The sequence below is a fragment of the Myodes glareolus genome, chromosome 5, assembly GCF_982192425.1.
Source record: "Myodes glareolus chromosome 5, mMyoGla1.1, whole genome shotgun sequence".
In the NCBI taxonomy this organism is placed as follows: domain Eukaryota; kingdom Metazoa; phylum Chordata; class Mammalia; order Rodentia; family Cricetidae; genus Myodes; species Myodes glareolus.
In genome coordinates, this window is record NC_142030.1 from 68,405,369 (window position 1) to 68,427,590 (window position 22,222).

General features: G+C 40.3%; 1 protein-coding gene and 1 long non-coding RNA gene across 8 annotated transcripts in view; one reads left to right on the forward strand and one right to left on the reverse strand.

Moving 5' to 3' along the window:
• Cep350 (centrosomal protein 350) overlaps positions 1-17,745 on the forward strand; it is a 144,931-nt gene extending 127,186 nt beyond the window's left edge. For all 6 annotated transcript variants that reach the window (XM_085688077.2, XM_048421671.3, XM_085688080.2 and 3 more), the window contains 4 exons: positions 192-596; positions 712-858; positions 2,804-2,926; positions 14,032-17,745. In XM_085688077.2, coding sequence (XP_085544203.2) covers positions 192-596; positions 712-858; positions 2,804-2,926; positions 14,032-14,196 — 840 coding nt within the window. In that variant the 3' untranslated portion in view covers positions 14,197-17,745. The remainder of the gene's footprint in view (positions 1-191; positions 597-711; positions 859-2,803; positions 2,927-14,031) is intronic.
• LOC125391964 (uncharacterized) lies at positions 7-19,038 on the reverse strand. Of its 2 annotated transcripts, none has more exons than XR_015737904.1 (3): positions 18,396-19,038; positions 12,766-12,881; positions 7-1,929 (listed from the first exon to the last, which is right to left on the reverse strand). It is a non-coding gene; the product is annotated as an uncharacterized LOC125391964 (long non-coding RNA). The 2 variants fall into 2 exon arrangements; XR_015737905.1 differs by lacking the exon at positions 7-1,929 and adding an exon at positions 11,232-12,471.
• Positions 19,039-22,222: the final 3,184 nt, after the last annotated feature.

Sequence of the window (22,222 nt, forward strand, 5' to 3'; positions counted from 1 at the left end):
AATGAATAAATACTTTATAAATTTTAATGATTAGGTTTATATAAACAGAATAGTAGAAAGAGGATAGTTTTTTCTTGTTTATACATATAGATATCAAACACATAAGTAATAGGTATGCTTTGTCTTTTCAAAGCTATTAAATAAGGTGAAGTCACTAAATAGTCCTTTATTTGAATGTTTTATTTCTATAGGAGAGCCCAGTGTTTGGTGCCAGTGGGCAAGAAGAGCTAGCTAAGAGACTTGCTGAACTTGAGATCAGCCGTGAGTTTCTGAGCACATTAGATGACCAAGACTGGTTTGATGAAGATTTTGGTTTGAGCTCTTCTCACAAGATTCAAAAGAATAAGGCAGAAGAAACAATTGTACCTCTAATGGCAGAACCTAAGAGAGCATCCCAGAAAGCATGTGAAACATTATTGGCAGTTCCCCACACGGCAGAAGAAGTGGAAAGCCTTGTGCATAACGCAGCCGAGGAGCTCTGGGAATGGAAAGAATTGGGTCAGGACCTTCACAGCCTTCGTGTCCCTACAAAGCTGCTGGGCTGTGCCAGTAAGGGTCTGGACATAGAAAGCACTAGTAAACGAGTCTACAAACAGGTAACAGAAAAAAGATCATTGTTTTGGAGTTTCTTGCCCATTTTATGAAATTTGGATTCTCAGCCATTTTCTTACTGCTGTTTTCTTTTTTATTGGTCTGTTTTTCTCTCTTAAGGCGGTTTTTGATTTAACAAAAGAGATTTTTGAGGAAATATTTGCTGAGGATCCGAACTTGAATCAGCCTGTGTGGATGAAGCCATGTAGAGTCAACTCTAGTTACTTCCGTCGCGTGAAAAATCCAAATAACCTTAATGAAATCAAGGTAAGCTGCACACTATCAGTTATCTCCACTGGCTGTTTGTTTATACCGGTCTATAAATGACATAGGAGCAGGCACTTGTCTGTATATGCCATAAGTACTTGTGACAGAATTCCATGAGTAATAGACAGTATGGTGAAAGGGAACTTTGACTCTGGAATTTATAGGCCCTGCATGCACACTGGTGCAGTCCATTCTGTATATTCTCCTTACCTCAGCAAGTTTTTGTTGTTCTGTTTTGTTTGGTCCATGCTGACCTTGAACTCCAATTGCTGAGATAATAAGTAGCCTGAGTCACCAGGCCTGCCTGTGGTAGCTTCCTTTTCAGAGCAGCTTCTCAGCGTTACTGTGCATAGAAACCATCTTGGGTACTTGGTAGACGGAACTGCTGAGGTACGACCCTGAAATTCTGCTCACAAGTGTGCAGTTGCTAATACTGTTGGTTCTAGTGTTTATGAACAGTGAGGTTTAAGAGTTGAGTTTTTCAAACCTCATCTTAGAAATTCTTTGAAGAAGATTTTATGCTTGCAGACACCAGTTTATTTATAAGATGTGTTATGTGTGATCAGGGGTTGGCAAACTGTGGGCCATGGGCCAAATCTAGCCATTAGCTAGATCGTGTATTGTTGGACCACAGCCAGACTAATTTGTGCTTATTGCTTTCCTGTTCTAACAATGGAGTTAGATAGTTGTCACAAAGACCATATGAGCACAAACCTAAACTACTTACATCCGACCTTTTACAGAAAAGTTCCAGTCTCTGGATTAAACCTAAACTAATACATCTGACCCTTTACAGAAAAGGTCCAGTCTCTGGTTTAAAGTTAGCAGGTTTTCAAAATGTGGTTTGTTTGTTGGTTGTTTTTTTTTTTTATTTTGCACCCTCTATTCCTTCCACAAAAGGAATAAGTTTATTCCACGGAAATAAATCTCTGTGTGCATTGTGTGCCTGTCTATAAATGGGGAGTAGTGGAGTTTGAGGCACACATTGGCAGTTTGAGAATCTTATCTGATGATTCTGATTGATAAATGTGCCCTGTTCCTCCACTGAGATCATTGTTGATCGATGAACACCTTTAAAAGTAATAAAAACATAATTAATAACAGAACAAATAAGCTAAAATTAGACAAAGATATATAGGCGATCGTCAACTGCATATGTCTACACACTCAACATAGACTAGATACTGCATGTGCACTTTAATATTAAGTTTTTTATTTTTTTAACTTTAAAAAGGGTTTTAAGGATGATTGATTAGATACTGTTAAATAGTTAAATTGCCATGCTGCAGATGCATATAGTGTTATGTGCCTATAATCCTAGCACATAGGAGACTGAGGCAGGGAATTATGATGAGTTTGACACCGGCCTGGGCTCTGTCTCAAAAAAAACAAAAAGCAAAGAACTTCACCATGCCTTTCCTACTGATGTGTTCTTGGTGTTCTTGCTTTTCTCATATAGCACTGCTCCCAACTATTGACGTGGGATTTCTCCAGTTCTGAGATAGAGTTTGTGCTTCCTTTACCAGTTTAGCTGATGAGGTGCTGGAGTGATGACTCTGCAGTTAAACGTGTGTTATTCTTACAAAGGACACAAGTTCAGTTTCCAGCAGCGTCCTCTGGTCTTCTGCATGAACACACTCATGCATGCACACATAAGTAAAGTATTTTTCACTAGTTAATGGTGGATCTTTTAAAACGTCACTCTAAAGTAATTTCTCTGTGGTTTTACTTTTATATGTTCTATAAAAATAAAATTTGTTAAGTGAATAAAATCTGAGTATTTGAGATATTTTCCCTCTGTATTGCTAAATGGAACTAAGTGGAAGAAAATATATAGTCTTCTACCAGAAATATTGTATAGGCATAAATGTGTTTCTGGAGTTATGAGCACACGAGTCTGAGGATATCTACAGTTGTGTTTTCTTCTTCCCTCTCATTTCAACAGCACTTCATAACAGCCGAAGTACTCAAGTTGTTTAGTCTTAAGAAGGAGCCAAACCACAAAACAGATTGGCAAAAAATGATGAAATTTGGAAGAAAGAAGAGAGACCGAGTAGATCACATCCTGGTTAGTGCTAACAACAAAACTGTTTTTATTTTGGTCATGTCATCTTAACTCAAAATGTAGATAGAGTTCAAAAGGAAAGTGTGTGTAACTAATCTTAAATTGATGAGATTGAAACTCAGTGACTCCTGCTGCATTTCCACCCCACAGTTGTAGAAATGACTTTGTTTTGTTCTCTTGAGCAAATAATTAATTTAGCCAACAGAAATTTGTGGCGATTTGGAGAAGCCAAAACTTGAGTGAATCACAGTTGAAGGTAGTGAAATAATAGGAAAGTGGTGTGCAGTTGGACCCTGCAGCCAGACTGCCCACATTTAACACTGCCAAATTTATAGACCTGTCAAGTCTCTGTTCTCGGTCTACAAAATGAAGGTGATAATAGCACATACCTGATCAAAAAAATTATTAAGAGAATTAAATATGTATTTATTTTCAGGAATGTGTTGCTTAGGTGGGGATACATTCTCAATATATATCCCTAGGTAAATTGTAATTCAAACATGACAGTATTTCGACAAACCTAGAAGGTATAGGTCAGCCATATGACAACATGGCCACTTGATACTGTTAGGGGATGAGGCAAATATCAGATGGATGAAGCTGCTGCTGTACTGTTTGTCAGTAAACTTTTACTTATAAAAGTTTTTACTTATAGGAGTATACTTTAAAATAATACTTAAAAGTATAGGCCAAGATATACATAAAGCATTAATAGTCACTTATTACCATTATCAAGTACAATGCATAATTGTGACACTGGTTTTTTGTTTGTTTGTTTGTTTGTTTGTTTTTGAGACAGGGTCTCACTGCATTGCCCAGGCTGACCTCTGACTCAGTCATTCTGTTTCAGTCTTCCAAGTGCTGACATTACAGGCATGGCCTATGTTACTATCTGCTTATATGCTAACATTGGGCCATTTTATCATTACTCCAAACACATGAGTGAGGGATTGACTAGGACTTTGTGATGGGTACCATGTCACTAGGAGATAGGAATTTTTCATTTTCAGTTCTCTATGTAGCCTGTCACTGACCAAAGTGTCTCTATGTATGTAGCACATGACTAAATATATAAAACACTCAGAACATTTCCCCCTAAGTAACTCAATGAATATTAGCTGTTTCCATTCTGTCAGTATTATCGCCATTGTCCAGAACATTAGCTGGAGATTTACTTGGTTTTATCATACATTTCTCTAACATTAGCAAAGTGTTGACCAGTTCTGAGGATATAGCTCAACTGGTAGAATTCTCTCCTTGCATGCATGAGGCTGAGTTTGATCCTCAGCAAAAAGAAAAAAAAAAGGAAATAATTTATCCAACAAAGAAAAAGAAATCTGTATGTTTGTCCCTAAAAATTGAATGTGAAGTAGAAGTAAATATTAGAAAACTTATATTAGCTCAGATTTACCTCTAAATTGAATTTCATTTTATTCTAAACTTTTTTATATTACCTGTATTAACATTTTAATAATGAAAAAAGTATAATGATATAATTTATCATTATATATCCAGTGTCTCATTTACTCAGTAATAAGTATGTAAGAAAATATTTGTTTAATGTTTTATTATTCTTTGTCATACCTTATTTCAATGGTTCTCAACCTGTGGTCTTGACTGCTTTGTTGTCATATGCCTATCAAATATTTACATTACAATTCATAACAGTAGCAAAATTACAGTCATGAACTGTATTTAAAGGTTGTAGCATTAGGAAGGTTGAGAACCACTGCCTTATTTGGTCTTTAAAACCATTATATGAGGGGGGAAGAGCTAATTATATACTGTTTTGCAAGTGAAGAAGTTTAGTTTGAAGGTTAAGCAACTACCTAGTGATAAAAATCAAAGGTTTAGCCAGCCAGTCCTTCCTAGAGCCTTACCCTCAAGGAGTCTAGATTTCTACAACATTTAGAATTTCTTATAATTAAAATTTCAATCCCTTCACTTCTTAGAAATTAAAGAAAAAACTATTAAAAGACATTCAGTCAAGGATCGCATTAAGGACTGACTGTGGAATGATAAGCCAAGCAGGCACAGCCTGTGCTTCATCGGTTCCCGCTTTTCCTGGCAGGACATAGATCATGATTTGCAGAAGGGTGGTGTTCTAAATCGAGCAATTAAAACAGAATAGGAAATATGGTACAGGTGTCAGTGAGCAGAAGCCCACATAACAAAGGCAGCTTCTAAGGAGGTGACATTGGGTTGGGATCTTAGAGGGCTGAGATATAGGAGAGAGAAGAATGATGTAGGGACCTGGAATGTCAGGGGATTAGAGAACTGGGGAGGAGCTGCTCTGAGATCAGCTGGAAAGGCAGTCTTTGGCTTGCAATATTTTTAAAGCAGTGGTAAAGATTTTGGATTTTGTTTTTGAAGCAAGGACTTTAAGGAGGGAAAACTTTATGATTAATTAGATTTATAATTTTAAGAAATCATGGGGAATCACTTGAAATGAACATGGAGGAAGAGACAGCTAGATAGTATTATAATGAAAGATAGCTTCTCTAGTGTGTTAAGCAAGATGTCTTATGTTGGAGGAAGGCTGCTAGTTAGTTATTGGCTGCTTAGCCCCAAAATAATCACATAGAAACTGTATTAATTAAATCACTGCTTGGCCAATTACTTAAGCATATTGCTATCCAGTTCTTACATCTAGAATTAACTCATCTCCATTATTTTATATTTTACCACGAGGCTCATGGCCTACTGGCAAGGTTTCAACATGTCTGTCTCTGGCAGCAAGCAGCTCCTTGGCTTTTCCTTGACTCCACTCTCCTTTCTTCCAGCATTCAGTTTAGTTTTCCCCGCCTACCTAAATTCTGCCCTATCCACAGGCCAAGGCAGTTTCTTTATTCACCAATAGTATTCACAGCATACAGAGGAGAATCCCACATCAATCTTAGATATGTGTTTTAAGTATTGAGAAAGAACTCAGGAAACAGGCATAGATAGTATGCCAATGAAGAACCTGCTAGTTAGACTTCAACATCAAAGGTTATGAAGACATTGTGATTTGGAGCCATCTTCAGGCTCAAACTGATAATCATCAGTAGTAAATAAATTATAATAAACAGACTAATCTGAAGTATTTTATGAGGAGTATCCCAACAGCAGAGGTTCACATTAGGTGCCACATCTAACCATTTAAACAGAGGAATCTCTCCATCTGTTAGCAGAAAATTCTCAAATATGAAATAAGATGTTTCACTTGAAGATTATTTTACTTGAGTATGGATGGTGTGCATCTCCATTCTAAGAATTGAAGAGACTTTCAGACATAATGATGCGTGCCTGTAATCTCAGCACTCAGGAGGCTGAAAGAAGAAGATTGAGAGTTCAAGACTAACCTGAGCCATCTAATAAGACCTCTCAGAGAAAACAGAATTCTTTGCTTACTCTTTATATTATATTTTTGAGACAGGATCTCACTGTATAACTCTGGCTGGCCTGAAACTCTGTAGAACAGGCTGGTCTTGAACTCAAAGAGATCCACCTGCCTCTTCCTCCTGCATACAGAGATTAAAGATGTGCACCACACATCTGTCAGTTAAAAAAAAAGAATTTAAGATATAAATAAGAAATAAATAAAATAAGAAAAATGTATTATATGAATGTCATCGTTGCTGGTCATATTTTTACATGTGTGTAGCTTTTTATATGAGTTTGTTCTTTTTAATGTATAATGAAATGATAGTATTAATTTCTTGAACTAACTAGAACTTAATAAAAATCTAAGTAAACTAGTCTCTCTGTTAGACAATCTAGGATTTGTAAAAACTAATGGTTTTACATTTTATAGGGGATATAAACCACAAATCATTATTTTAGTATGGAAGAAAAGCTCAGAAATAAGAATTTTTGAAAGCTTTTAAAAATTTATTATACTCATGTTTATTTTAGAAAATTTTGAAAGTTCCAATTAATCAAAAATACTGCCACCTAAACAACTCAGTATTTCAATATATGTAGATTTTAAATTTTTGTAAAGAGAATTTCCTAAATGGAGACTATAGTTCCTTTTTGGAATGATTGTTTTACTTAATAAAATGTAGACATTTTGCTTTGCCCCAGATGTCTTTATTTTACATATACATACGTATTTTTAACAGTATAGAGCTTTTCTTTTTTTGTGCATTGAGCACAGGCTCTCTCCCATTAGTTTTCACACAGTGTGCTTCTCAGGTGAGGCAGGCTGGTGGCTGAGCTCAGGTGCCCTCTTGGCTTCCCTCACCCATTTCAGAAGCCATCTCAGCTCTTACAGTATCTTACTGCTCTTACTCAATGTGCTCAGTGTGCAAGAATCTTGTCCTTAATTTGCTTGTTTACAACATTGCCAACAACATGCTGGGTGGTGTGTAGACTCTTCTAGTTCTGCCATGGTGACATTCTTTTTTGAACAGTACCCCATTGATATCTGTAGCACCCTTCTTGTTAACTTGCATGGCTATGTCCAAAGGAACAACTCTTTGTTTCCCAAAAGGCCTAAAAGCAGGTAGGTACCTTTCCTCTTTTCCTTTGTGTTTGTCATTTTGGGGGAATACTGGAAGATGGCTGCCTTTGCCAAAAGCTAATTTCTATTACTTCTGACCATTCTATTTTTGTATGGAAGTATAGTAATCACTCCTAGATACAGTGTAATTCATTTAACCAGTCCTCTGCTGTAATGAACATTTTATGGTATTTTTTTTGCACATTTTTCTGATAATGTCCTTAGGACAAATTAGTAAAAGTGAGGAGCTATTAGTGTGTGTTGTTTATAGAGTGTGTGGGTACCAGCTATAAATGTGTATCGCTTACCAGTTTTTGAAAATCTTCATTAAGAATTTATTTGGCTGTATGTAAGTTCATTCTTTCATTAAAGCTCCTTCTTGTCAGTTTTTCTAAATCTTTAACATGTTTAATTATAAAAATATTCAAAGGTATGGAAAAGAACAGACAGTAGCATAAGACCTTTGTTTCTGTATCTCTCCTTCCATCTGAGTTCAGATGCCCTAATCCTAAAGTTCAAACTTTAGGGTTCCATTAATTTTGAGTTTTCAGACTCTTGGTCTTTACTTCAACTGTTTCAACTCTTGCGTTTTGTTGCTGCTGCTGATCCCTGGCCTTGGGCATGAGCTGAGTTACCTTAGCCGTGTGTGTGTGTGTGTGTGTGTGTGTGTGTGTGTGTGTGTGTGTGCGCGCGCGCGCGCACTGAGGCCAGATCTTATTATGATGTAACCCAGGCTGGCATTAATCTCTTATCATTCCCCCTGCCTCAGCCTCTTGAGTTCTGGGATTATAGTTTTGAACCACTGTGTCTGGTCATGTTTTGGATCTGACATTCTTGACAGCTAGTTTCAGTGTGTGTTAGAGAGGTTGTTTCCCAGGCCGAGCTTATTCTTACTACCCCAGTCTGGCCTCAAACTTGCAGCATTTCTCCAGCCTTACCTTCCCAGTGTTGGGATTGTAGGTGTGCACTGTCATGGTAGATTGGATGTGAATAGCCCCCATAAGTTCATATATTTGCATGGCTGGTCCCCAGTTGATGGACTGTTTGGGAGGGATTAGGAGGTGTGACCTTGTTGGAGGAGCTGTGTCACTGGACTTTGAGGTTTTGGGTGGCCAAGCCAGGCCCAGTGTCTCTGTCTCTGCCTGCTGCTTGCAGGTCAGGATGTGCTCCCTTCCACAATGATAGTGCACTGACCTCTGAGTCTAGAAGCCAGCCCCAGTTAGATGCTTTCCTTGGTCATGGTGTCTCTTCACAGCAATAGAACAGTGACTATGACACCATCACATCCAGTTAGTCTTTTTCTACTTACTTGGGGGGAGGGGAATGTGTGTAAGGAGAGGACGGATCAAGACCTTGAGGGTTCTGGAGAGCAAACTGAGGCTATTAGGCCTGCACCTCTAACCACACACTCCAACCCCACCCCCACAGTCATCTCACCAGGCCCCCCGGTAGTCTTTTTTTTTTTTTTTAGAATGAATTGTTTTTGATGTAGTCCAAGAGTTCTATTTTTAAAAAAATAAATTTTTCCTTTTAATGAGTTATTTTTATTTTTTCTGTGCATTGTTATGTCTGTGTGAGGGTGTCAGAACCCCTGAAACTGGATTTATAGACAGTCGTGTACTATCATGTGGGTGAGTAGACAGGATATATATATATTTGTCTTTCCTTATTAGGATTGTTTCACTAAATCTAGGTTCATTTGCTTTATTACAAATAGGTTGTGATGTTTTCTCATCATGTCACATTTTCTTTGTCTGTTCACCCATGATCAACCCTTCTGTTGGTTTCATATCTTGGCTATTGTGATCATGGCCTGCATGATGCAGAAATCCCGCTGACAGCGTCTGTTTCTTTGGATGCATAAGGATGTTATGGTTTCATTCTTTTGAGGTACTTCATAGTGTTTAGGTGGCTATAGCAATTTACACTCCCACCAACAATGGTTTTTGTGCTCCAACCAGCATGAATTTAGATATCTCTGGATTGAGTTTTTCCCTCTACTGATGCATTTTCTCATGCACTTGTTATTCATTTGCACCACTTTGAAATATCTGTTCTGACCATTTGCTCTCTCTGTTTAGCCAAAGCTGACATTATGATCCTGCTTCCTTAGCCCAGCATACCTGGCCTTTGCCCACTTTTAAAGTTGGGTTATTTGTTTTCTTGCTGTGAATTCTTTGAGTTTAAATATTTGGGATTTTAATCCCTTACCAGACTGAGTCTGTGTAAATATTTTCTCCCATCTGTGTGCTATGCTCACAAAAGTTTGTGTAACTTTTTAGTTTGATTTGATCCTACTTGTTTTTTGCTTTGTATCCTATAAAAAAAAAAAGAAAAAACCAAAAAAGCATTTTTTACTCCACTGTCATGTTTTCCCATTTCTTTCTAGTGTAATAGTTTCAGATCTTATGTTTGCCTATCCAATTTTATCCTTCTATAAATATGCATATCTAGTTTTCCTAGCACCATTTATTGAAGAGATATCCTTTCCTTGTTGTGTATCCTGGTTCACTGGTCATTGTGTTACAGGAACTTAGTGAATCCCCAAGTCCATACCTCCAGCTGTGCCTGTGTGGTGCATGAGTATCCAGATGCTCTCTTCCAGATGTGTAGAACCAGACACTGACATCAGCTTCTTCCCCTATTGCTACCCACCTTACTTTTTTAAAGAATTTTACTCATCAAGTTGGACCTGGAGCTCACTGAGTGACTGGACTGGCTGTCTTTACCTCTGCTAGCACTGTTATCCTGCTTTTCCATAGGTATTAATATCACATTGAGCCATCTTTCAGCACTCCCTCCTTTAAAAGCTTTAAATAAAAGCTTAATGGCATTAGAATTTAAAATACCCCTCCACCCAGGACAGGCAGCCTGTGATTTTCAGGGCTTCCCAGGGGAGGACTATGGAAAAAACAAAAAGAAGGAAAAACTATGCTGTTTGTTTGAGATAAGCCTGCATAGAGGTCAACCCCAGGACTGAGAAAGGCAAGGAAACCCAACCAACTTCATGGCACCTGAACAACCAGGAGTAGGAAAGAAAGGAAGTCAAGATTTTGCCTGGCACATGGAGAGAAATGTGAAGAGGTGAAGGCAAGAGTTGGCAGCAATATAACGCCCTTGGCAGGGAACCAGGAAAGGCCAGAGGTTATACTGTAAATGTTCAAATCAAAGCCCATCTGCTGAAGGACTCCTCTCTTCTTCCCCCTTCCACTTTGAGCTCGAAGGCTGGACTCAAGAGATGAGCCCAGAATAAGCTTCCAGGCACTTCTGAGTTGTTGGGAGTAGCTAGAATCACAATATGAAGACCCTCCTGGCTCCATCGCCCCCCAATACTATTACAAGCCTGTAGACTTGTGAAACTTGGCCATCATTCCAGATTATCACATTTGTTGGTTCTTTCTTCATAAATGTCTACTATATTGCCTAGGTTTTATTACCTGCAATTGATATGCCTACCTCCATCTAAGTCATTGTTTGAAACCATGAACTGCACTTGGCATGGTCTTTCATGCTTGTAATCCCAGCACTTGGATAGCTGAGGCAGGAAGATTACCATGAGTTTGAATCCTACTGGGACTACAGCATGATACCCATCTCAGAAAACCCAAAACCATGAATTTACAAAGCTAACATTCTCCAGTCATTAAAAAGATCCATTCCAGACACTGACCAAATACTTTCTCTTTACACCATGCTAATCACAACTCAGAAGTTCCCTGGAAGCTCACAGACATGCACAGGGTGGTTGATCAGGGGAGATAGTGGAATGGAAGCACAAAGAGTGGAATGGAGCCACATCAGCAAGTCAGAAGGGAGAGAGTCCTTCCAGGTAGCTGTCCTTTAGTCACAGTGCAGCTTAGCTGCCTCTGCTGGGAAACAGGCCAGTTGTGGGGGACAACCCTGGCCACCATCTCTTCACATTTCACCAGCACAGGTTAAACTTTTTTCCTTTGTAACCCCTTTTTGTCTGAGAAATCTTCATGCAGCCTCAAGCATATAAATAAGTATACCACTCAAACATTTACTAATAATAAATCAAAGATCTTAAGGCATTTTTTGGTGTACAGATATAAATTGAACATTGATTGAAGATTAAAGCACATCTGCATGCTAATGAGATAGATGTGCTCACTTATTTTCACATAAAGAATCAAATCTTGGCTGAATATATTACACTGCAGGACAGAGCATCTCCAACATTTTTCAGAGTTGGTTTGATTTCGTAGCCATCAATACTGAGAACATCACTTTTATATAGTTCAAAGTGACAGAAGTATATTTTGAATTATATCAGAAATCATTGGAAATTCTGTTGTAATTCCAAGCCAAAATTCATTTAATGTTTTTTTATATGAAACTCAAGTCAACAAATTACAGTACAGTCCAAAGGGTAACTAACTAGTTTAATTACATGCTGAGGAGTTAACTGTAGGGAAACACTGAAATTCTGTTTTCTATAATTAATCACGTTTTCTGTAAGATCAGAAAACATTAGCTCATACAATGGTACCAATCTAAACAGCTGTTTGAGACACCTTTTGATGGTGTAGCAGGCATGATGTCATACAGTGTACATGTATGTTTTGAATCAAGGCTGCAGTGATGTAATATGTGACTATGAACAGAAACACGTCTAAACTATTATGTATTTGATATTTGATCATTGCACATTTGGAAGTCTTACACCATTGTTCTGTGTGTGTGTGTGTGTGTGTGTGTTTACACACATGTGATACCACTTTAAGAAACTGTTCTAGTCTACAGCTACCCAGTTTGTGTTGGGGGAGTACTGTTAGACCTTTATTTCTAATTTAATGAATTTTTTATATACTTTACACAAAGGCACACATACATCTGCAGGGATATATGTGAAATAGAATATAATAGACTCTGAAAACTAGAAGGAAATAATAGAGATGGATCTATTGTCATTGTGTACCAAGGTGAACTTTGATCTGAGAGTTGGACAAAAAGGAAGGGACAGAAGTGGTTCCTGGTTTGTAGTACTGGGGACTGAACTTGGGGCTGTGCTGTGCCCGCTGAGCTCCACTCGGCTGCTGCCCTTTGAGGAAGAAAGCAATAGTTAGTGTTGGTAACTGGTCTGGAGGAACGGTGCTCTGTTGAAACCGTGCATTTTCTTGGGGGTGGGGGATGCATCCACACTACACTGATAATACTGTCATGAACTATTTCTGTTGCAAGTATAAAAAAGATTTCCATAGGATAGCATTTTCTAAAATTCTGTTTTTGACAAAGAAATATTTGATTAAAAGATTTAATATTAAAGATGAAATCTTTACAAAAAAGGAAAACTGCAGTTTAAACTGAGAATGTGAAGTCTCTTAGGCAGACCTACTTGTTAGCTTTCCCAGAGCATGGTTGTTCCCAAAACTATACAGCAGTAGGCTGCTCTTCATACAAGTTCCTTGCTAAGTTGAATCCATATCTTCTATATTGGCGGAATTCTGTGGCCTAGTAGACAGAAGAAACTGAATTAAACTAGTTTAAGGACAGACTTCTCTTTAATATGCTATATTTATTGTATTCATTGAGAATGAGTTCCCTTAGATTTGCTTGGTTATAGAACCTTCTTCAATAGCCATCTCTTCCACAGAGTATAAATTAAGGAACAGAGGTTTGGATATTTGTAAGGCCTGAAGCCTTCCTTCAAAGGAAAAGAAGAAGGCTGCTTCCTTTTGATGTGTCAAGCCCAACCTTAAGTGTGTAAACATGGAATGTGTTGCTCTCCCTCCTGTCCACCTCCATGCTGGGGCCTCTGCCATGTTACTGCTTCATAAAGGAGCTGAAGTACTAAGTAGTTCCCCCACCTACTCTGCTTCTCCCAGATGACACCAAAACCAGGACAACTGGAACCTTTACTTGGCTTTTTTTGTTGTTAGACTAGAATGACCCTGTAACTGTAGCTAATTTTGATGAATTTGGAACTAGGTCAGGGCTTTTCCACCTGGCTTCCATCCCACTATAACTGTAAGGAGGCCAGTGTGTGTGTCTTTGGAGTATAGTTATTTACATTTATAAGTAGGCAATAAACCTTGAAGATTTACTTCTGATTTGATTAGTTTTCATTTACCTAGGAATTCCAAAAATTCTAAAATACAAAAAAGAGCAAGTTATTAAAACAATTTAAAAATAAGCTTAAGCAGTGTTGCATTTGTAAAAATATTTATATAGTCTTTCTGACCTTGAATTTGTCTTCTTCTGCCTCAGCCTCCCAAGAGTTAGACTCACAGCTATGCACCACCATGGCTGGCTTTCATGTTTTTAGAATACTGTAGAACCATAGCCAGCATTTGTTGGATGAGCAGTTTTTCATCGTAGTGCGTGCATCTAAACTTGTTGGTTTTCTTCCCCGTAAGCTCCTATATGCATTCCCTTATGTTAACACAGACAGTGGACATGTAATTCTTAGTGTCTACAAAGTGCTGGAATAATGTCATGTTGAAATGTAGTTTCACAGCTATTTTTAGTTTAGATGTCAATTTTAAAGGTATATTGACATTATTTCTTTGGGACATATTATTGTGGGTGGGGCTATAACATGGGAGATATTTCCAAGCTCTTGTGGGACAGATTTGCTAACTTACTGCCTTCTAATGTCTAGGTCCAGGAGCTCCACGAGGAGGAGGCACAGTGGGTAAACTATGATGAGGATGAATTGTGTGTGAAGATGCAGCTGGCTGATGGGATCTTTGAGACCTTGATCAAAGATACTATTGATGTTCTCAATCAGATCAGTGAAAAACAGGGGAGAATGCTACTTGTGTGACATCTTGCAAATAAATCGAACACTGAGTGCTAACACGAGTCCTGGGCCTTTCTGCCTCCTGATACACACCCGTCTCCACCATAGCAAGAATGCTGCTGGACCTCGCACCTGTTCTTGTGGACTGCTGGTTTGGAGTTCATGGGACAATGTGGTATATCTGGTATTACAACCTTTGCCTTTACAGACCGTCCACAGGAGTACGTGATTGTTTCCCGTGGGCAGGGTTACACTCCTAATGTTGAGATTTGGTGTCATCATTCACCTCCTTAGCACCCTACTAGGTCTCAGATGAGGGCCGAGAACACCAGACTTACCTCTGAGGTTAGACAAGGCCATCACTTCCTTGAGTCTCATCAGGAAAGAGAGGTAAATAAGTTAATCTTTTAACTTTCAAAATATAATACTGGTCTGTATAAAGAAAGTCATAAATGGACATTGTAGTCTGTGAACAGTATTAAACCCATAACCACTTCTAAAATAGGCAAATTCAAGATTCTCTGCCTATTCACATTCTGGAGTTTATTTCTTCTTGAAGACCCCGTTCCTTCCATCCTGAAGCTGACCAGCACCACGTGGACATCAGAAATAAGTGGTGCTTTGTTGTCTGGGCACCACCTAAAAAACCATAACCCATTGCATTGTGTTTAATTTTCCTCTCTGGGCGAAAAACAAATGCCCCATTGAAGATGAGGCTCCAGGACTGCCATGGGCTGGTTCCTCTGCCTGTCCCTCCCTACTCTTTTCTCAGTTGCCCTAACCTCTACCAGCTGCTCTCAGAATTGTAGATACTCAGGACCATCTCAGGCATCCAAGCATGGCAAAAGTGGAAAGAGTTCATTTTGGCCTTCAAACTTTGAATTCCCATCTCTCCCCAGAAGTCAAATGCTGTTACTTGAATGACTTAGGAAATGAGTGTGTGCACCAAAGACAAGAAGATATTGTCTATAGTCTGCGTGCTTGTTTTGCTCTGTGGAACATTTTTTAATTTATTTTAAGATAAATTATTAAGTTGAAGATGTGTGTCCCTATTGAGAAGTGAGATTCTCATAATAGCAAACCTTTGTCTCGAAGTTTCTACAGTTTAGTCTTCGCACAGGAAAGAAAGCTGCAGTTCTAATAAATGTGTACACACACTGAAGAATCAGTTCAGTTCATCAGAACGATGACAGGCATTTACAGTGTCACCTGTGACAGCAGGAGCAGGAAGGGACTTGAAAGTTTACTCCTGCCTCCCTTGGATCTCACAATTGTACCTGAGAAAAGTCTCCAGACTCCAGCTGCTGCATCCAAGCACTCGGTGCTCACCGGGCCCTGATCACTTGCCTTCTAGACTGGTTTCTCCATCAGTCCTGTCCTTCAAGTAATCCCGGAGAATATGGATGATCTTAGGCGTGAATGGAAATGCCTTAACCTTACAGTTCGGACTAGAGCAGCATGGTAAGACATCCACCAGGTTCACACTTACAGATATCCTGGACTTTACGGCTTCTTCAAAAGACATTAGAAAACCCAAAGACAGCGTAACCCTTCAAGTGTGCACGTTTGTTGTTTTCTGCATCTCTCTTCCAGACTTGCCTTTGCGTCTCAGATATTTCACTATGCACACTTCATTCCTCTTCAATTTCATCCTGTCATTACATGAGATTTGCTGAAATCATCATTGGGATATTTGCATTTTGCACAGTGACTGGTGTGCTAGCTCTTGACAATAGGAAAGCACTGAAATGTTACAACTGGGTCTCCTAAATGCTCAGGTGGGTGTCTCATCAGCATCTCCTCTGTGCATTTGCTGTTGAGCTGTTGTCTTTAGCCATAACGAGCAACTTGAGTAAGAGAAGGAAAGGATTCTTGAGGTTATTTACCAGTAGTGTGGAAATAGTGTTTTCATGTGGCCAAGGAAAGCAAAGATATTTCTCCTCAGTTTGTGTTCTTTGGAAGACAGGAAACATCTTGTGTACATCCCTTGACTGTTTGTAGGATCACATTGTCTTTATGATACTGAACTTTACAGCTGCTATACTTTTTTACAAATGAAGATCAAATTATAATAGGAATATAGCTTGTTTTCCACTCTTCATTATTTAGACCTAAAGTTAATTTTTAATAGTGTATCTTTACATTAAAATGCCAGAAAAGGAAAAACATACTGATATAAGTCCCTGGACTCAGCAATCTGGACACTGCTGGACCGTGGCTGTGACCATCCTAACCTCCTCCAGCTGTCTTCACTATCCCAGAATCTCGCGTTCCAGAAAAGAGATAGGAATAGACCAGTCTCATCCTTTGCTAGCAATCATATCTACAGCTTGATAGCAAACATCAAAAGAATCTAGGGTTTCTTACTGTTTTAACTATTTGGATCTAACAGAGATAGATTTATTGATAGGATCAGGAATGATAAATGTGAATACCCAGCCACTCGTTCCATAATGGGATCTTTTTAATGAAGCCCTGCCTCCTAACCAAGAACCTACTCTTCCCTCTTCTAATCTTTGCTCCCTCTCCCTTCTGTCCCTTCTGTCTCTCTGCATAACTCCTCTCGAAGATCTTTGCATCAGCAGTAACACCGTTTAGAATAGCACTGTCAGAACCTAGTAGTAAACCACCATGCAGGCTTCAGATTTACTTCTGAGTCCAAAACAATTTGTGCTACCCAGGGCAGTTACCTCTGGGTTAAACAAGTACAGGGTATCAATCCCCTCTTCAGGTCTAAACAGGAATTTTTCTTTAGGGAAAAGTGGGAAGAGCTCAAAAAGTAGTTAATAAGGAAGGGGAATTCCTTCTGTGACTACAGGTCTCTGAGAAATTACCTTTCAAAAGAGATTGCATTGCTCATAAGAGTGTTGTGGCCTATTGATAAAAACAATTTTGTTCACTTTCTTGTCTTGAAAAAAAGTGGCCTTAGCTTTTTGCAATACTTGAATAAAGTGTGTACTTGCAAAAGAATTTCTGTAGCACAGCGTTAGAGACTCATAACTTTTCTGCAAGAAATTCAAACTTACATCTTCCTTTTACTACCTTAAGAATACTAGTGAATAAAACGTAATTCAAAGAGCAAGTGATAGAAACTACAATGATGTTTAATGCAAATTGTAGGAATTTACATGTTTACAAATCATCTTAAACTGGTTGTGCAGCAATTCAATAAAATCTTTGTATTATAAAAATGTGAAGAAAAATGTAAACTGGTGTAAAGGAGGTACTGTCATTTTAATTAACCTGTGTTTAAAAGCTTTTCCTTCTGGACTTTGCAAAGCCTTCTTGGTTACACATTGCAATCTCTAGGGGGCTCAGCCTCCTTGTGTGTACTGTACTGTGCAGACATGAAAAATGAACCCGTTTACTGTGTGTGTGTAAATAGCCTGGTCATCAGGCCGTTTTCAGCCAATAGTCACACCCGTGCAGCTCCGCACAGAAGACGAAGGGTGTGGTTTGTAAGTAATCTGTAAAATAACTGGGATGGATTCCCATGTATAGCTGTGTAAATAGATTTGTTAACTAAAATGTACTTTAAGATGAAATCTGTAAATAAATTGATTTATAAATTAATTTCATGTCAGGTGTGAGTTTGTCCATTCATGAGCCAAGTTTAGAAAAAGAATTCTCATGAAATTGACTTGTTTCTGATTTCTTGTTTTGGTTCCAGGACACTTGTTCGTCGAGTATGGGGAACTGTTTATAAAAGCTGTTGACCCCGCACCCAGGAGACCAGCACAGGGAGCTAAGCACCCCAGCCCTGGCTGCTTGTTAATTCCTCCGATCATCACCATTGTGCTTAGTGCTGGGGAAAAGGACATGGTCCCCAACTTAGAGAAATGGTCCCTGGGTTAGTGCTGGGGAGACAGCTGGGGAGACAAGCTTAAAGTCTAGTGAATAAGCATCATCAAAAAATATTCTGGCCAGGCAGTGGTGGTGCACGCCTTTAATCCCAGCACTCGGGAGGCAGAAGCAGGCCAGCCTGGTCTACAAGAGCTAGTTCCAGGACAGACTCCAGGCTACAGAGAAACCCTGCCAAAAGCTTTCTGAAAACCAGTGCATATCAAATTGCCAAAGAGCTCAGGGAGGAACATGTTAAAATGGTAGGGCTGGGTCAGGAGAGAGTTCCCTGATAAATCTTAACTGGATTTTGTTTTTTGACATGAGATCTCACTATGTAATTCAAGCTGGCCTCAAACTTTGAACATGTTCAGCCCTCTTACTTCAGCTTCCTCTGTAGATAGGATTCCAGCATGGCACTGTATCTGGCTTATATGTTTGTCTTGAACATGGATGGGCTTCCTTCAGTTCATGGTAAATGCCATTTCTCCCAGATGACTTGAGTCTTGCTCAACCCTGAAAAATAACACATAAAGCCACACATAATTAAGTGGGCCACAAAAATGACTGGGTGTGGAGGGTGTAATTTATTTCTGGAAATAAGACCTTGGTGTAGAATGGAGCTGCGTATGCAGAAGAATCAAAGAACTCCAACGATGGAAGTATGTGGCCCTCAAACGAGTCTCTCGTGCAATGGGTACCCACCATCCTCACTACATTCCACTTCCTCCTGATGTCAAAGTCTGCTGTACCTTCAGCCCCTTGCCTCATGAAGGACTTCAGAAAACCACTGACCCCAAATGGCAACAGACTAAGATATTGTTCAACTCACTAAAAATAACCACACACTCAGAAGGTCCGCATACATAGTGTGTGCCACATAATGTGACTGGTGCCAAGGACGTGCTTTTTTGTTTGGGGGGGGGGGGACTGGATTGCTGTAATCTTGAATCAAAACATGAGATGAGAGGATGGCAAAATAGAGCCCAAAATGGTGAGAACTCGCAGACAGGAACTCCAGAGATCAGAGCGCGAGTGCTGGTCGCTCAGAACAGTGGACAAGGTGCAGAGATTGCGTCTCTCACAGGTGGCTGGGCTCTGTGGCCAAAATCAACAGGCAGATAAAGTATCTACCAGTGCCTGATTCAAGATCACCCAAAGTAAACAAGACACACCAGGCGTGAGTGTGACACTTGTTTTCTTACAGCCCCTACAATTTCTCAGCCACACCCACCCCATGGCCAGCAGACGTACAAATGCAGCCAGCGTGGATGAGGTCAACTGCCAGCATCCTGCTCAGGCTGTCAGGAAAGACTTTCTCTTCATCCCTCCCCACTTGACAATGGAAGACAAAGATCTGGGGGTGTGCTGAGAGCTAGACACCAGTGGTGCAGTGGGAGAGTCCCACAGCACAGGCCGGAGAAGCATCCAGGTGTTCTTACGTGATCCCCACAGTAGGGAACTGCATGTGACTACAGTCTAGCTCTCCCTCAAAGGCCACCACAACACATCACATCCAGCAGGACAAATGTGGAGGGCAGCTTGGGCTGATAAGGCCTGCTTAGCCTCCCCTTTGGGTGCCCTTGGAGACAGGGCTTTCCTCTGATTTTGAGATAACTTAGGATCACCAGGAAAACCAGATCAAGAAGAGACCTCCACTCAACTAAGAACCCCATGTGTCTGGAATATGACTGTTTTTTGTGTTTTGTTTTTTGAGACCGTTTCTCTGTGTAGTCCTGGTTGTCCTGGAACTTGATCTGTAGACCAGGCTCACATCAAACTCACAGAGATCTGCCTGCTTCTCTCTCTGGAGTTCTGGGATTAAAGGCATGTGTCACCACTGTCGTTAAGAATAAGTCCTTTTTAATTGGTGTTGAGGGACTACCAGATGTATAGCTGATAATCATCCTATCCGAGCAGACATCTGTTCCAGCTGTTTCTTCCCTCCTCAAATTATGTGCACACCAGTGTCAGCATAACACAAATGTCACCTCGCTCTGCCAACAGACAACTGAGGGTGACTGTGCTGTCCCTCGGCACCCTGACTAGTTAGTTTGGTGAGTCCAGTTTGTCTTGGGAAATTCCAAGTCATTGTGTAGAGACAGAGCCCTTACAATGGGAGTGTGGGATGAGAGGGACTTCTGGGATGACAAATCCTCCCTTCAGCTGTGCTAGTTCCTGTCAAGGTATTGTCAGAACAGGTGAAATGTCCCCATACACCCTCCATGAGCTTTCCAGGAAACATCTTGTCTGCTACTTCCGTAGGGACCCACTGCCCCTGGTCCTTGAGCCAAACCTTTTCATCCCAACCAGACTAATGGTGGCGGGAAGTCACATCTTGACTGAACTTGACATGTCCTATAATGTCACCTGTTGCACTGTTGTGTTCAGGATCTTCAGCATGACAGAGAGGTCTTAATGTCCCTTTGTTCTGCCCAACTTTCTCCCATCCCGTGAGGCCCCATGACAGGAAGGCCTTGAAGACAGACTTGCCGCAGGTGTGAGGTAAGAAGACCTGATGACATAGCCTCAGTTCAGATCACAGCTGACCAGGAAATACGCTGAGAAGAGCAGCTGGTGGTGGGTGGCTGGGATTCCACAGGGCAGCATGAAGGACAGCCTGCTAGCCATTCCCTGACCATCCAAGGTTAGGATCTCCCAATGCCCGCTGCGGCCCGCTGACTTTTGTCCCAAGAGTGATGTTTAATGTTCAGATGGCTTTGGTTAGGCAGGATTTTCAATGCTTGTATAGTTATTTGGTCCTCACACTTTTTGTTCTCATCCCACCGTTATCTGGGACAAGCTGCAGAAGATCCATTTCATGTGATGACCCTGTCTCTGTGCCATTGCTTGGACCATGGCTGTGGTATCATGCTCAGACGGGAATCTTTTGCTATCTGAGCATATGACTAAATGTGTTTTTGAAGCCACAGTGGCATCTCTGTGTCTACATGACATAGAATGGTGACACATTTGCAGATGTGTCTGCTGTGTGAGGTATCTCTGTAGTCTGTGCCCAGCAGCCCCATGTGATTGTCACATGGAGTTTCACATGAAAAAGTGGCCATGACCTGCTTGATATAGCCGAATTTGCCATACGGTATGGCCAGGGCTTGCTGGCAATAGCCACATAGTTGTGTTGTATCTAGGATTTCCTTGGGCTATAGGGGAGGGGAATCTGTTTTTATGATTTGACTCACTTTATATAAAGGTGGACTTTTTGTCCTGTGGTGGGCCAGACAGTCACAGCAATTTACTGAGTACAAGTTAGATTGGCTTTTCAGTTCCATTTCTTTTAAAATTTAGTTTTAAACCCACTTTTTAAAAAAGGTTTATAATTTTCTGTGTGGGGAGGTGGGAGTACATGTGCTCAGTATGATCAAGTGTATGCAGATCCCTTGAAGGCCAGAAGAGGGTGTCAGAGGCCCTGAAGCTAGAGTTACTGGTAATTTAAACCACCACACCACCGCCATTGTCACCCCTATCCGGATACTGGGAATCAACTCCTGTCCTCTGCAAGATCAGCGAGCACCCTTTACTGCAGCACCATCCTTTTCTCCTTCAGTTCCACTTTTCTTCTTCTTTGTTTGTTTTTCAAGACAGGGCTTCTCTTTGGCTGTCCTGGAACTCACTCTGTAGACCAGGCTGGCCTTGAACTCACAGAGATCCACCTGCCTCTGTCTCCCGAGTGCTGGGATTAAAGGTGTGTGCCACTACCACTACCTGGCTAGTTCCACTTTTAAAAAAAAAAAAAGATTCATTTTTGTTGTGTGAGTGTGTGGTGTAGGAAAGGGGCACACATGTTACAGCGTGCATTTGTGTGAGTGTGTGGTATAGGAAAGGGGCACACATGCTACAGCGTGCATTTGGCACTCAGAGAATAACTGATTTTTGGAATCAGTTCTCACCTTCCAGCTTTTCTTTAGTTCCATGAATAGAACTCAGCTCCTCCAGACCTGACAGCAAACACCTTTATTATCCTCTAAGTCATCTCATCGCCCACCTCTTTTCTAATGGTTCTTCATTAGAGGCAATAATAAGAGTGATTAATGATGTTTGCCAAGGAAGAGACCAATGCACGATTTGAAGTCATCCAGGATAAGACAACACACAGGGGAGACAGGGTGGGGATAGGGGTAGGGAGGGGCGGTACTCTTAAAGTAGCCTAGCATTTATTTACAGCCAGAGAAGAGACCCTGCATAGATAGAG